The 16,779-nt window shown below is 30.1% G+C and overlaps 1 protein-coding gene across 1 annotated transcript in view; it reads right to left on the reverse strand.

Moving 5' to 3' along the window:
• LOC145316777 (uncharacterized) overlaps positions 1–16,779 on the reverse strand; it is a 49,892-nt gene that overhangs the window by 1,980 nt on the left and 31,133 nt on the right. The window contains exons 4-7 of the mRNA XM_080157508.1: positions 9,224–9,274; positions 7,983–8,035; positions 6,596–6,631; positions 5,116–5,352 (exon numbers count right to left, since the gene is read on the reverse strand). Of these exons, the coding sequence (XP_080013634.1) occupies positions 5,116–5,352; positions 6,596–6,631; positions 7,983–8,035; positions 9,224–9,274 (377 nt within the window). The remainder of the gene's footprint in view (positions 1–5,115; positions 5,353–6,595; positions 6,632–7,982; positions 8,036–9,223; positions 9,275–16,779) is intronic.

Here is a 16,779-nt window from a genome sequence, read left to right on the forward strand (position 1 = left end):
TTTTTCTTCTATTATTGATAAATATGGCCACAATGACTTTATTTCTATTAAAGAAAGAAGATGAGCGAAGAATATACTATACAAATTTTCTTTAAATACCAAGAAAAGATGAACAGACAAAGTAGTATTAGAGTTGATGAATAAGGATAAGTGTGATCTTCAAAAGAAAACTTTAGAGGCCTATTTCGTATGACAAATATGAAAAACCAAAATTGAGCTTAAAAAAGATTCTCGTTGGCCAGAGAAGGCTTTACCAAAACAATTTACTTTTACAAAAATTCTGACGGACGGATAGCTTTCCCATTAAAAAATAGTTGTAAGAATGAAACCCTTTATATAAAAATTATCTACAGTTTCCTTTATGAATATATACATTAAGTTTGCATTTATCTGTTTTGTATACATGAATAGAAGGAGGCTGAGATTATTTAATGTTTGTTATATGATTCCTTTTATATTCATAATACTGCATATTAACATTTTCAGGGATAAATATTTTTAACTTTCTTTAAAGCATAAAATTTTAAAGAAAAGTTGAAAAATAATTAAAAAAAAATGTTTAATGGAATTAATTTTAAACTTTTCATATCAGGGATAGAAAACAGAATTTAGATAATTCGTTCCAGCAATTCTTGTGTGTTCAAATTCTACATTTGGTAGTAAGTAATTTTTGTTTATGAATATAGTCTATAATAAGTCTATCTTTATTCCATTCCTCCCTGGCTTAGTAATCATTTGTTTGTTGAATAAATGTTGTTTTGTTATGTTAAAGCAAAACCCTGAATAAACATAAAATAATATGTAAGAGAGGCTTAGATATGATTTATTTCTCCTCATGAAGGGCAGATGTTTAAGTAATGGGGAAACTTAATGACTGATAATTAAAAACATTTAATGGTGCAATATAGAGCAAAATTATATTAAAGAAATTCGTAGATAAAGCAAACCATTTGATAAAGATGGAAGAATAATATCTGGAATCGTTGTACTGTTCGTAGGTTTTTTTTTCAAGTAAGTTTTTCACATAGGGGTTTCTTCCTCATACGATATTATACCGGACTTTTATAATTATTGCTGATGTGCCATTAAAGGGAACTGTCATGAAGCTAGTAAAAGCCGCGGCACAGATTATGACGTCAAAAAATTAACCAATGAGAGGCCACTATAAATTTTACCATTAGTCAATTACAGTGTAAACTGGCCTCTCATTGGTAAATTTTTTTTGACGTCAAAATCTGTGCCGGCACTTTTACTAGCTTCACTGTCATTAATCAGGAGCCGGTATTCAGCAAATTAATTTCATTTGAAATTGCTGAAAATTTGGAAATATTGTTGGCGTAATGTTGGCGTTTTGTTCTCTAACTAAAGGGAAATGGGTAAAAGAAGGGGGGGGGGAGAACAAAAAAGAGAATTGTTTGTCAGAATCCTGGTTCCTTGTTTTTGGACATTAAGAAAAGAATGAACATTTCTTAGATAAGTTAAAAGTTATAATTAATTACTTAATTGTTGATCAATAGTAAATTTGTAACCATAAACATAAGAAATCAAATAGGCATTGCAGGAAAAAAAACTCTGGAACAACGTTTTAAAGACGTATCAATTGTGACGTGTTTATAATGTGACTTGCTATCTATATGAACAATAATGTATGTTCTATATTTGTGTTTTGAATGAAATCCAAGTTGTAAGACAAATAAAGTTGCAAATGAGTTGGGCATTGTCTCTCTATATTATCCACAATAGAGTATACAGTGGGGGGGGGGGGGGGTTGATTGTTAAAACTTAAAAATGAAAAAAATAAAATATAGACGCTTAACGCTGAACCGATATGTTTCTCCTTTACAATGTTGCTTCTCATAGGCCCTTAGAAGGTTTATGAGAGGAGAGGTTGGAGGGGTGTACCACTACCCTAAAAAGAGAATTACCAACCCCTCAAAAAATGTTTTCCTTTGAATTAAAATGGAAAATTGGAAGGTCACATACCTCCCCCCCTTCTACTCAAGTACCCAAATAGGCCTCTAGGGGTGTAGCTGCTAGTGGTGATATTGCAATCTTATTCAATAATTTCACATAAAGAAATTGTGATAAGGGTAGCAAAATTAGTAAAAAATGGCAGTTAAGGTGAAAACACATGAATTCGATAATTTATAATTGTTTTTGAGATATAGAATCCAGTATACAATACATTTCTGAAATAAATATGAAATACTACATGTTATGCCTTACTTGTCCTTAAGGATTTGATTTTGATTAAATGCAAATAGCAGAAACTAAACAGATCTGCTTAACATGAATTGCAGTTACTATACGAAACTTATATCTTCCTTATAATGAATCGTTTCTTATAAAATAAAGTTTTCCTTGTTAGGGTAAATCATAATTGGACCAGGCCTTCGGGTCATCGGGGCCAACAAAACAGGGATTAATTCTATTCTGCATTAGAAGGGGCAGAGAAGAACTAGACAATAGCTTAAAACCATCCCAAGCCTATATTCTGAAAATCAAAGGACCTATGCGAAGCGTACCTGAAATAGAGAACCCAATCGGTCCAGTAGTTATTGAGATCTTAAATATCAGACAAAAACCTTACTATTTATACTAAAGAATATACATCTTTTTAGAATTAGTTTGGAAACATAAATTTGTGCCATATTGTTTTGTTTAGAAATAAAAGTTTTAGTAAAACTATTGTTAACTCTGTTGCAGAAAAAAACTGTTGTAAAAGTTTGTGTCTGTCCCCCAGAAACTCTGAAATATTATAAGTTTTCATATGTGCACCATTACGTCCGTAAAATTTAATCCTTAAATAGAACATTGGGTATAATTCAAGCGAGCCATAGATCTTTGCATTTATTTCAACGTTTTACTTATAAGTAGTTTTCATCATCATTTATCAACTTTTCTAATTTAATTTACCCGGGCTTTCCTTCAAGCAATGAAATAAATAAAAAATAAGGAAGATTCTTTCAGCCTAACCCAAGAAAAGGAGCCTTTACCTTCGATGACCTAACCCTGCGGGGATATCCAGTGTTCAATATAACCTAACCTTATATATAGTAGTAAATAAAGATGAAATGACGAATTTTTTGTTTGCTAATGTGTAACTTTTAGTAGGAAAAGTGTTTGTGTGATAGTGATGGCGCACTGTCTTCATACAGTCTTTAGAAAATTCTTTCTTTTCTCAACTATTTCATTAAGATTAATTTCTTCACATCCTGCTTAGCTTACAATATATTGTCCTTATTTTTACTTTAACGTGAAAAGTATCCAAGAAATAACTCCTTTCTCGTCAGACTAGAGACTTTAAAATATTCCTGCATGATGCTATATCAATTGTGAGTAGTCTTAAGTAAGGTAAAGAAAATGCCTTGGTCTACACGCAGGCGTAAATATTTATAATACAAAGGAAGGACTTCCTCACAAAGTTCTAGCAATCAATGGTTGTTTACAACGATTAAATGAGGAATATTTAAATCCCAATAAAATACTTTTTTCTCAACTATAACTTTTTCTTTTACATTTTAACTAAATATAGAAATAACAAGGATGACAACATCCATAAAAGCGAAGCACTGAAACGGTAGGACAAACGGACATTAACACTTGTATAGTGTCAGAACTGAATAATCATAATATAAATGTATAAGAGTCAAAGCAAAATTGTAAGTAAATTTGTTGAAAAACTGCTTGATTCAGAATAATGTTTATGGACATACTTACATTTTTAGGACTTGATTATAGAGTTGCTTCGCTTATTACATTATACTTTGTTGTCCCAGGAATCAATATACCAAAAATCAGATCATTTGGATGATTAGATCACATTAAAATTTGTTGTTAAAAAAGTAAAAAAATCAACATGTTTAAAATGGACGTACGGACATTTTGGTGATGATTATAAAGTTGCTACGTTTTCTAAATCGTACCTAACTATTAAAGGAATCACCATGCAAAATTTGAAATCGATAGGACAATTCTAACATGCCTAAATTAACAAAAAAAGTGATCCGTTACGGACGGACGTACGGACGGACGGACGGACCGACCGACCCTAATTATAGAAAAGCTTCGCTTTTAACAATTATATTTTTATTCAAGTGAGACTACAAAAATATATTTAAAGGATTTAAAGTAACAGATTTTGTAGTAAATACCTAAATATTTGTCTGTGATATGAATGTTGTATATCCGCCCCTCTACCTAATTATCTTATATTGGTCCAGACTTGTAATAACAATATGAAAGGAAATCCATTATTCCAACAATAATAATCAAAGTAACTACGGAGTGTGTATGGTACTTAGCTGTGTGCGCTTTATATACAAAAATCATTATCCTTTTTTTTTATCAATCCTATTTCTATAGATGCAAGGTCAAAGTTAATATATTAACCTTGCACCACCTAAGAACACTTTTTCTATCGAAATGGGTAAAGAATAAGTTTAAAATCGGGAAGAAAATACATGTTTTGCATGATTTAGTAAAAATAATGAACAGAAAGTAAATTATCAAAATTCTTAACTATATTTGCTAACCAAGACTTAAGACCTTAAGGTTCATTTTCAAATGAAAAAAATCCTTTTTATCCTTTTTCATATTTTTCTTGTCCATAGAAAAATGTTTGAATTTTGGTCACTGAAATATAAATTGAAAGTCAGAAAAGTAACTATTGTCATCGCCATTAAATGTATATACTTTGAATAATATGTTAATGCAAAAAATGAGAGTATAAATGAGATTATGTGGAGTGGGGAAAGGGGTGGGGGTGTCCATGGGGGCTGAGTAGGTAATCTATGCAGTCTTATACTGTTATAGAAAATGGATAAAAGATACTTTATCCGTTGTTTAATCAAACAATCCTATTACATTTTCAGCACTGTAAAAAATCAACGGAATTACGCAGGTAAAAGAATACCTAATGTATGTTTGCTTATTATTGGATTTAAAAATAAATCACGATGCTTTTCTTTAATTCGGAAAAGTCAGTTCTTTAGACTGACATACATATTTTGGGCTAAGCTTTGTCAAAAACAATCAATAATAGGCCTCTAATAGATGGCTTGTTTGGGACAGAGTCACAATAAACTGATTTTTAAAATAAATTTTAACACTGACCTGCAGGTTCTGCATACGGCCAGGCACAGTTGACCCTGCCGTCACAGAACAACTCACGTCTCACACATTTTGTAGAATATCTGCACTGTCTGTACAACTGGTCACTGCTGCCACAAAACTTCTTGAACGGCGTGACCACCAGGGTCAGAGACTTGGTCACATTTTCTTGATCTGGCGTGGCCACCCTCAGCCAAATGTCCATGTCCTTGTCAACTTCCTCGGTGTATATTCTCCGAACTAAAAATATCTATTGTAGTTTTTTTACTCTTTAATTACAGTTGCAGTTTTCTACTTATTCCTTCGATGTTAAATTGAGATAAATATTTTTACCCTTTTAAGTGAGCAATACCTGGTGTTTTCCCTCAAAATACTTAGCAAGCACATAAATACCTACAAACTGAAATTAATTCAAATAAAATTCTTTATGCTTAATCACTGCGTAAGAACCTACCATTAATCTAACCTAAAGTAAATAACTAACACATGAAAAGCTACTCCTCCCGTATTTTCAATTTATTTCAAAATAAGAGAAGGGTTCGAAGTCCGACTAGGCACTTTGAGACAAACCGCCAAATATCTCCTTTTAAATGAAACATTGTCACTTTGAAAGGGATTCATTGAAATAACACATGAAGATGAAAGTAAGATGAATTTTTAAAATCTTGCTTTCAGATACAAATTGCGTTTAAGTTTTGACAATAAATCTCTAATCATAGATTACCTTTCAAACATTAACGATAAAAGCTCTGAAGGAAGAAAATTAAATAACTCATATTTGAAGCACTTTATGCAGAAGAAAAATCCAATTGAAATTATGCTACATACCTTCATCCTTCCCTTTTTAAAATAGCTCATTTCAATGCAGGGAAGTGAGGGGGTAATTTGAAAACTAGAAATGTGAGTCCATGTCGAGTTTTATTATCCAATTTAGATCTTTATGAAAGCAGTCAAAGTCCTCAATTACAATTTAATACAATTTCATCTTTTAGAACTCACAGTGAATTTTGTCAGTAAGGGATAGGGCAATCAACAAAAAAAAGATTGATTAACCCACCCTTGTGATTATTAGTCAATTGAGACAGAAATTTGTACTTTCGGTAATAGAGATTCCCGCAGGAGGGAAGGGGCAATGAGGTTTATAACTTCTTTCTCCTAAAAACACCAAAACCTATCCTTATATCCAGGGAAATAATAATAATTATGTCCCATGAAAGATTCAACATGAACAAGGGATAAAATTGTACAAATTTGGCTACCTCAATCCATTTGATTGATGACTTTTTAATGTCATTTACAAATTTATTTTTTCACCCAAATATGTTTAAAGGGTTGATCTTCCACCTTTTTAGACTTGGTGAGACAATCTTGTTAATTACATGTATCTTCAGTGGTAAGACGATAAATTAATGTATATCCCCAATGATTATATTTAAGCTAATTAGATTCAAAAAATATCTTTTAAGATGTAAAAACAACTCACCTAGAGGTGTATATGGAAACTCAAACTTTGTCATTCCTGAAATTTAATTTTTAAAGATTAAAAATTGCTATTTTTTAAGAATTGTCAAAGATAAAGGGGTCAATATGGGCAGCTAAATTAAATAGTTGAATCCAAACTGTAAAATGACTTTTTAAGCATATTTTTTTTTGTGCAGTATCCTTGAATTGAAAGCTTTTTATAGTGCCTATAAAAATGACGCCATACTAGCCTACCATTGGTCAATTAAAATGTATATTGGCCTGCCATTGGTAATTAATTCTGTGAAGTGGTCTATAATTGGTCATTTGTATTTGTCATTTTTTATATAGGGACCATAAAGAGCTTTATTGAATTGTGATCAATTAAAACATCTCTAACGCCATAACAATATTAACGTTTGAAATAATATATCGATGAATAGTGCAGCAATAAAAATAAATCTAGTAAACAACATTTAAATGAAAAAGAGAAACATATACCTAATACAGTTAGGGAGTTAAATCCATTTTTATAGAAGCAGAAATATAATCTATAATTACGGTTTTGACCCTCTAAAAAGCGTAATCTACTATTCCACTTTCCCCTCTCTTGGTGATGATATCATCAACGCCGATACGATTTTTGAAATGTACCATTCCACTTTCAATAGAGGCGAAACTGGACTGGTACATTTATGTTTACATATTAGTGTATTCATAAACATTTAATTCCTTACTTAAATCGACATGGTATACTCTAGTTATTATTTTTATTTTACATAAATTTTTACATATTTTAAAAATAGTATGTATGATTTCAATTATGTCGATGTTAAAAGTGTAAACCACCATTCCAGTTTCGCCTCTCTTGAAAGTGGAATGGTACATTTCATAAATCGTATCGGCATTGATGATATCATCACCAATAGAGGCAAAATTGGAATGGTAGATTACAAAAATCATATCGGCGTTGATGATATCATCACCAAGAGAGGGGAAAGTGGCATGGTAGATTACGTTTTTTAGAGGGTCAAAACCGTAATCAGAGATAATATTTCTGCTTCTATAAAAATAGATTCAACTCCCTAACTGTAATACAAAGAAAGAAGGAATATAATTTAAACTTTTAGGTTTTATTATTAAAATCAAAAGTAAACAAAATTTTCAATAAATTGCAGGTATGATTTATTTGTAGCTGCGACTGCGCTCCAGCCTCTTATGACATAATAAATAATATGAAGAACAAAACTGTCCAGGGCATAAATAAAGCTTCCCTGAAATTGAAAACTTAACCGATGCAGTCATTGCGATATCCTAACTGACAGTCAAAAAAAGCCTTATTACGTTATATTAGAACAATCAGTCTTGAAAGTGTAATTAATAAAAATAAAAAAAAAAGATATAAATACCTTGAGATGAAATTGGTACAGGTGGTTCAACTTCCCCGCAATATTTTATACTTCTAAAAGTATAAACATTATTATGACTTATAGCGTACGTTGGTCTGTCCGATTGATTGCTGTCGGGATATTTTCCATACTCTTCAATACAAAAATAACAAAAAAACATGAAAATATTTTTATATCTTTTTATAAGACAATGGAATTTTAAATAATTTTCTCCCAATTATGTTTAAAAGTTTCTTCGTTCGTGGAATAATATCATATTGTGCTATATTTATTGTTAATACACATATGATAGCATACAATAGCTTTGGGGGAAAGATTTATTTATATTCTATTTTCCCTCTGACGTTCACAATTAACAAACAATTAAAAGAAAATCAATAGGAAGGGAGAAAATGGGTAAAGTTAAGTCTTCATAATTTTTACTTTTTATAAACATTGCCATACTTTATTTCTGTTGTTAAAGTTTTGTCCTAATATTTTCACAAGAAAAAGGAAAGAAAAGCTATTTTAAAGATGAAGATAGAAACCATTATCCAGGGATATGGGTATAGGCAAACAAAAGATAAATTAATCTCATTCCAAATTTTTAGGATTTAATATTTTATTCTCCTGAATTAGATGTGCAGAGAAATTTTATCCTCCATTTGCCTATCCCTTTGTGCCAGCCATTATCTGACAATGTTAGCTCTTGATTCAGCTGAGTATGGTCTAATTATAGTAATTACCTAAGGATTAAGCAAATTGCTTCTATAATTGCAAGATTTGCATGTAAACTACATAATCATATATATTCACAATATACATTTATTACATATTTACAAATTCAGGAATATTATAGAAAGATCTTTGCCACGATTTTTATTTGAAAAAAAGACCTGCTAAATACATTTAATCATGTCTAAATTTCATTAAGCTGTATTTTTATTTTAATGATTTACTTTAAACAAAAACAATTACACATTTGAATAAAAACAAACAAAATAAGAAGAAAATATAAAAAAAAACAAATATATAAAATTGGCGTGCCTGAAATTTGCAAGGTGTGTGCAAGAAATAGGGGGTGAATTAAAAAAAGGGGGAGGCTGTTCACATTGATTTCGTGTTTTAGGGGATTGTTGACACCCCTCTGCAACACCCTCTTGAACACCACTAATTTTAAAGAAACAGGCTCCAAAAGTCACTTCGGTCCGCACACACAAGATTTTTTGTAGAGTAGCTTCGCGACTATGAACATTTCTTACCTGTGTGACGTAACAAATAAAATATCCCGTCCAAACTGAAGATAATCATCCCTGAAAAATAATTCGTAAATAATTACTTTCCAGTAACGCTTCGAAACCGATCAATATCCGCTGGATAAGAACCGGATCTGAGTTTCATGTATTTCTGTTGTATTAACTATTAACGGTACAACTAACACATTTAAAGTTAGCTATATTTCTTCAGACATTGGAAATAACAGATATCATTAAGAAACTAGGCATTTCATGCATATTAACAAACAAATGTGCACTAAAATATGTTATATTAAAATTTACTTTATATTTATGTAGTAATTAAGAATGTATTTTAATGTATGTATATTGTATAATCATACTCATAAATATAAAAAAAAATTTGCTTTATCCTTCAATTTACATATTTCTTTACAAGATATATTAGCCAAAGATGTTTAAGAATAAATGTACTCCCTATAGAGTGCTAAATAGAATCAATATTGATTGACCCTTTCAAAGCAGACAATCAAACAATAAGTGGTAAAGAATAGACAATGATAAAGTATATGAAATTTGATAGATTTTAATTAATAATAACATGAAATAGTAGCAATAAAACTATATAAACTTTTCCTAGATATACTTTTATTTCTATTTTAATTTCTCCGTTACGTATCAAGCGCAAAAATTTAAGAAAATTTTGTAAAATTATATTAATTAATATTAATATGATTTGATTATCTGTGAAAATGGGTCTTGAACTCTAAGTAACTCTATTATTTAACATCATTTATTATCCAAGATAATCTGATCACCCTAATTCCATCTATGTAGCACAAAATGAAAACTAATTCAATTACTTTACAGTATTAGATTATGCCTTAGAAATAGTTCAAGATTTATCATTTAATAGTAATTTAGGTTACATGATCCGTAGCTTAAGCGTGAAGTGTATCGCGTCCAGTATATATTAAATTTTATAGGATCTCAATAGACAATTTTCACTAAATTAATGTATATTCAAAATGATGATACACAAAATTATCCATTCTGGAGATTAAATTATTTGTCTGAAAGTTTGAACCAACCAATCACGATTGAAGAAAAGTACCCAAAGTTTTTAGAGAGTTGTTTTCAAAACTTTGGGTACATTCAAATCTTCCCTCCCCTCTATAAATTGATGCTTCAACATCGTTTAAAACAGAGCCGGTTGTAAATTGTTCTTATATTTAGGTAAACATCTATACTACTAAATTAAATCGATTATTATTCCCAATATAAGTAAATATACTGTACTGATTTTCCACATTTTCCATTCGATTTGCTTACTCTTCTCTTGTACTGACTGCATAATGAATTGATAAACATTACACACAGACATACATACCATGAACAAGGCACGCTATTCCAAAATAAAAATAAGTTTGATAAAGTATTAGATATTTATCAAATCGTATTATAGATAGCTAAAGTGTGTTACCTTTTTTTATGTTTTATTATTATTTGGCCACAACTTGGTCGAAAATGCTCACAAATCAGACCTTTTTCGACCGAAGATACTTAAATGGTTCCTTTACAAGCCCAATCAATCAGTTTTAAGATATCTTTATATTTCAAGAAAAATTTATGAAAATACTAAAAAACAGCAAATTTGGGTGTTACTTTTTATATACACAGATACCATAAAATCAACAGAAAAAATACTTATTTTTACTTTTCTGTCATTTTTAAAGTTTGATTCTGTTAAATTGGCTATTCTTGAAGGGATTTATGCATTGAAATATACTGAAACATAATATTGGACAGAAATTAATGTAATTCAAAGAAAGAAATTTTGGAAAATAAGAAATTCGACCTCTATCACTTCAGAGGACAGCTGCCTACCCCCAATTGACAGGATATAGTTAAATACTTGTTAGCAATAATAATTAGTCCAAAAAGTAAAACAAAAAGGTTTTTAATATGATAAAAAATGATAATGTAAATCTTAATTTTGGGGATGATGATCTGAAGGACGCTCTTACTGGTGGTGATGATGACCCAGATGGTATCCAAGTACATCAGCGTTATGACAACTCATCTATTGAACAATGGTCCAATTTTTGTATTTGTAGCAGCCTTCAATTAAAAGTTGTAACAAGAAATATAACCATCTTTTAAAAACTACTATATTTACCTTATGAATTGGAGAATTTAAAAACCATGATTGTATGTTTTAGGTTTTTTCTTGATTGGAGAATGCTACAAATACAAAAATCGGACCATAGTTTAATAGATAAGTTGTCATAATGCTCATGTATTTGGATACCATCTGGGTCATCATCACCAACAGCAAGAGCATCTTTAAGATTATCATCCCCAAAATTAAGATTTAGATTATCATTTTTTTACCATATTAAAAAAATTTTTGTTTTACTTTTTGGGCTAATTATTATTACTAACAAGTATTTAACTACATCCTGTCAACTGGAGGTTGGCAATTGTCCTCTGAAGTGATAAAGGTCGAATTTCTTATTTTCCAAAATTTCTTTCTTTGAAATACATTAATTTCTGTCCAATATTATGTTTCAGTATAATCAATGCATAAATCCCTTCAAGAATATCCAATTTAACAGAATCAAACTTTAAAAATGACAGAAAAGTAAAAATAAGTATTTTTTCTGTTGATTTTATGGTATCTGTGCATATAAAAGGTAACACCCAAATTTGCCGTTTTTTAGTATTTTCATCAATTTTCCTTGAAATATAAAGATATCTTAAAACAGATTGATTGGGCTTGTAAAGGAACCATTTGAGTATCTTCGGTCAAAAAAAAGGTCTGATTTGTGAGCATTTTTGACCAAGTTGTGGCCAAATAATAATAAAACATAAAAAAAGGTAACACACTTTATATGTGAAAAGTAAAAAAAAATTTAATATTAATTCTACTTTTGTCTATAATACGATATGATACATAATTTTGTCAATAAAATCCGGAGATTCCTCTTTAGGGGAAAGTTTAAAATTGCACTAGCAATCACAAAAAGTATTTGTACATTATTCTTCAAAAATAAAACAAATATCCAATAAGAAAAATGAGTTAATTATTTGTAAAAGTATTTTTTTAAGGTATAAAAACTCTACCAAAATCAGTCGAAGCCAGTTAATCTTACTTCGATTTATTTTGTATTTTTATCACACTGTGAAGACCAGAACTTGGCCAAGACAATATACTTGAGGTAAATATACCCCATCATACAAAATATCTTAAATATTTCTAAACATGTCCAATATTTGGTGAACCCCTGGCTTGTCCTACACAGAATACAAATTATTTATCCTAGCGCAAATTTAAATGCATTATATTCTTTGTGGAGTATAGAAAATTCAACAATTCATCTGGTGGATAGAGAAAACAAATGGATCAAAACCAGTTTGTGGTAAAATAGAAAAAAAGTATTACATAAGTAAAAAAAACCTTATGAAACGTATAATGAAAACAGAAGTTCCTCAAAATAATAGCAGTATTTTTTTTGTCTTAATTTCAGCTTGTTATTGCCCGATAACCTATAAAATATTATTAATCATGATCAATAATGACAACTAAGCCTTTTACATCACTGAAGAATCTTTTGTAAGAAAGAACTACTCTGTTAGTCGATCTTGTCTTCAAGAAGAGTGTACCTACTAGACTTTTATGTCACCTTGCTGTTGCGTCCAAAAATTCCGTTGGGTTGGCTGTTGTCAATGTGCAATTTTTTTCAGAATAATTTTGATTTATTTGTCAACAACTATAGGGTTATTGTGTTGTTGAATATTTAAAAATATGTCCAATCCAAAAGTTTAATATATTTACTCAAATTTATAAGTTTATGCATTTAAAATATTTGAAAAAGGGGAGGGAGAGGGAGAACTGGAATCTAAAGGGTTAAAGATACTTAAGAACATATTCAAAATATTTGAAAATGTTTATAAAGTTTGAAGTTTTGCTGTGAATGAGAAAAGTTGAATATTGACACTACAAAGTATCACAATACATATGCATCTATAACAGGATCCAAGTTGCTTTCAGATTTTAGTTATTGTAGCATAGCTACTCTATACCAAGGTGCTATCTTTACAAGAAGTATTCTATGGACTGCAAAGGGCAGACAAATTAACTGATTTACTAAGTGCACTTAAACTTAAAACTTATTTGATTTTACAGGTTGCTTAATGGCTTCGCTACAACCTTGACTATATTTTAGTTTCCAGTTATTTTCAAAGTCTTTCATAGGCACTATTGTTATGTTAACAATAATTTTAAATTTTAGAAATGTTGACATAAAAGTGGAAAATTTTTATCTAATTTGATTTCCAATTTTTCTTTTCATGGATTATGTTTTCTGTCTTGAGTTTTGGTTACCTAGAACGAGGTAGCTTTACTAAACGTTTTTAGATGCATAATTTACAGATGGGCCCCCAGTCCTATTCTCCCATTTTGCCATTTTAGGATGTTTCAAGTATTTTAAGGAAACAGATCTGTTTCACCTGCCCTGCCATAAAAAAGTATTTGAATACTTCTTAAAAAAATATGAAAAGTTAAGCAAATGAAAAATAATTTAAAGAGAATTTCTTCAATAGCTTAATTCGAGGTAACATGTCCTTCTAACAAAACATATACAATATCAAACAAAAGTTTTTTCTTTTGATGTTTAATTGACAAAATGAGATTGCTTAAAATTGCACAGAGTAAATTGTGAGATTGTTTTGAAGAAATCAAAAGTAAACCAGAAAATAAGTATTTAATTCACAAAGGTTTTTATATTAAGCTTTATACAAATCTGCAAATATTTTTAAAAATATATATCAATATACTTGATTTGGGGTAAGTAACTACTTAAAAACCACCACCCTAAAATGTTTTGAAGTTTAAAAATGCTAAAGAATGTGTTCACACCAGTACACCTTGCCTGTTAATTTGTTGGCCAACCCCAAAACTTGTTCTTATGTGATGAGAATAAACTCTAGTAGTGTTGGATTCTATGTGTGGGTGTGATTTTGTATGGGCGTGTGCGTGTGTGTGTTTGTAACCAGATCCAAGGGAATGTGAGAGGAATTGAAAGCCACAATTTTGGTCAAGGAGAGAGAAAGATATGAAGATTACAGAGGAGGATAGAAAAGGGGAGAGGATGGGTGTGGTGGGATGAAAATTATCTCCTCCAACTTTTGGGTTTCTTTCAAATGAACAAAAGTTGTAATTCTTTTTGCAATATTAGTATACCACAACTTCCATTCCTTTTGGTATAACTTGGATATAATTTTTGTAGCAAACTTATGGTTTCATTATAAATCAATGTCAATCAAAGGACACATTAAAATTAAACTACTTTACATTTGTTAAACTTTTATAAAGCGTAGCTACTCTATATCCGTTGCTAGAAAGTCCAGTTAAAACATTTCAACTTTATTAACAACAATATTGTAACAATTTGAATATTCTATTCATCTTATTTTTTGGAACAATGATTTATAGGACAACAAAGTACACTATTATAGGCGAAGCATCTGTATAAGCAAGTCCTAAAAATTGCGCAATTTTGCAACAAATTTTAAAACAAATTTGGTTAGACTTAATAATTAATATTCTGCTTATCATTAAGTTCGAACACACTACAATTGTAACTGTTCGTTTGTCCTACCATCTGATTAGAGAGCTTCACTGTAAAGAATGTTGTCATACTTGTTATTTTTATATAAAGACATTTTAAATATTGATTTAAAAGTTTTGTTTTGAGAATCTGCAAAGAGTTAGTATGAGATATGAGAGCAAATACATTGTTTCAGTGTGCTTATGAATGTTGCTAATTTAATACTTTACATTATATTCAAATGTTTCGAATTCTTGTTGTATACCAGCTGCATATACAGATGTTTAAAAATATAAAACTTTCATTTTATATTAGTTCATTTAAATCTAGCTTTTTAGGTGAAACTTAGGTCTTTTGTGGAATTAGTCTACGCCTTTAAAAAAATGAATTTTAAATTCCTGAATCTGTTTTAGAGATCTTTTAAATAATATTTTTAATTTTTAAATAGTAAATGCCAATTTCAACTTTCCAGTAACCCAGGGCTTAATTTGTATGTATTGCAAACTAATACGCCTAATATTGATGCTCATACTAATATTATTTCCCACCTTTTATTGATGCTCATACTAATATTATTTCCCACCTATATACAATACATACAATGTATCTTTATACTAGGACTGTTCAGTATTTTTACTTTTAACCTTTAAATTTTCGATAATAGGTATATTGTGTTCTCTCTATCAAAGGCCTTGAGAAAGTCAAACTAACAATAAATATTAATTTATTATGAGGTTACACAACCTTTATAAAGACTCAAAGGGTTATCCTTGTAATAAAGTATAAGGATATCTGCCTGTGTGTGTCCAAAGGATCTCACTAACCGCTGAACCGATATGGTTCTTCTTTACAGTGTAGCTTCTCAAAAGGTGTTTATAACTGTTTTGGGGTAGACCACAACCCTCCCAAGAGAAATCACCCCTAGAAAAATTGATCTGTTAGTCTACAGATATGAGACTTACAAAACCTACATATTATGATGGTGCTTATTTCTCTTATTTGATGATTAAACTGATGTATTATGGAGATATCAAAAATGTGGATGCTAGCAAAACAAGCTTTTAATAATGACCTAGTGATTTTATTTTTTCATTGTTTTATATAATGCTTCAACCTTAACTGGTGAAAAATATCAGTTTTTGGTCACAATTTGATGAAAGCCAAATTTTACCCCCAAAAACAAATAATATAGTGTTCTGTCATAATAAACAGACCTATTGTAACTATATTGTGTGTGTATGCATACATTCAAACATGTTACATCCTTTCCTTCCTTTCCTGGTATAAATGTAAAGCCCTCTTCCGAAACAATATAATTTCTATTACTTGAATGCAGGAATGTGGATCTTTAAATATATATTGTATATATTTACTGTTAATCCACATAAGTTTGTCATATCTTATTTCTAATTTTATGTTTTATACTTGTATGCTCTAAAACCTAGCTTTTATATAATTAGTAACTTTTAACTCCAATCTAATAATCAATACTTTTGTATTACTATCTAATTTTTGCCAATTGAGTTTTTAACAGTTTAGACTCATTTTGTTATTACACAGTATAATTTTTATTTAATACCCTTCTATATTCAGCAACTTTTTTTTAACAATCTACAGCCCCATCCACAACCATCTGCTTAATTGTTTTAACAATATGCAGCTGAGGACAAAGCCAGCAGAAAGATGGCTGCCTAACATGAAGCTTTTTATAGTGCCTATAAAAATGATGCCATTAAATACAAATGGCCAATGATAGGCCAATACAAAGACAAAGTTACCAATGGCAGGCCAGTATACATTTTAATTGTTCACTGGTAGACCAGTATGACGTTTTTTTATGGGCACTATATAAGGTTCGCCAAACATTGTTTTCAGATCACAACTTCTGGTAATCAGCCCTCCCATTCCCCCTAACTTTGTGCCTAAAATTTGACTGTAAGCTGAGTGAGAGGAATCCAGAGAGGAATGCTT

The sequence above is a fragment of the Acartia tonsa genome, chromosome 4, assembly GCF_053477335.1.
Source record: "Acartia tonsa isolate MP-2025a chromosome 4, ASM5347733v1, whole genome shotgun sequence".
Classification (NCBI taxonomy): domain Eukaryota; kingdom Metazoa; phylum Arthropoda; class Copepoda; order Calanoida; family Acartiidae; genus Acartia; species Acartia tonsa.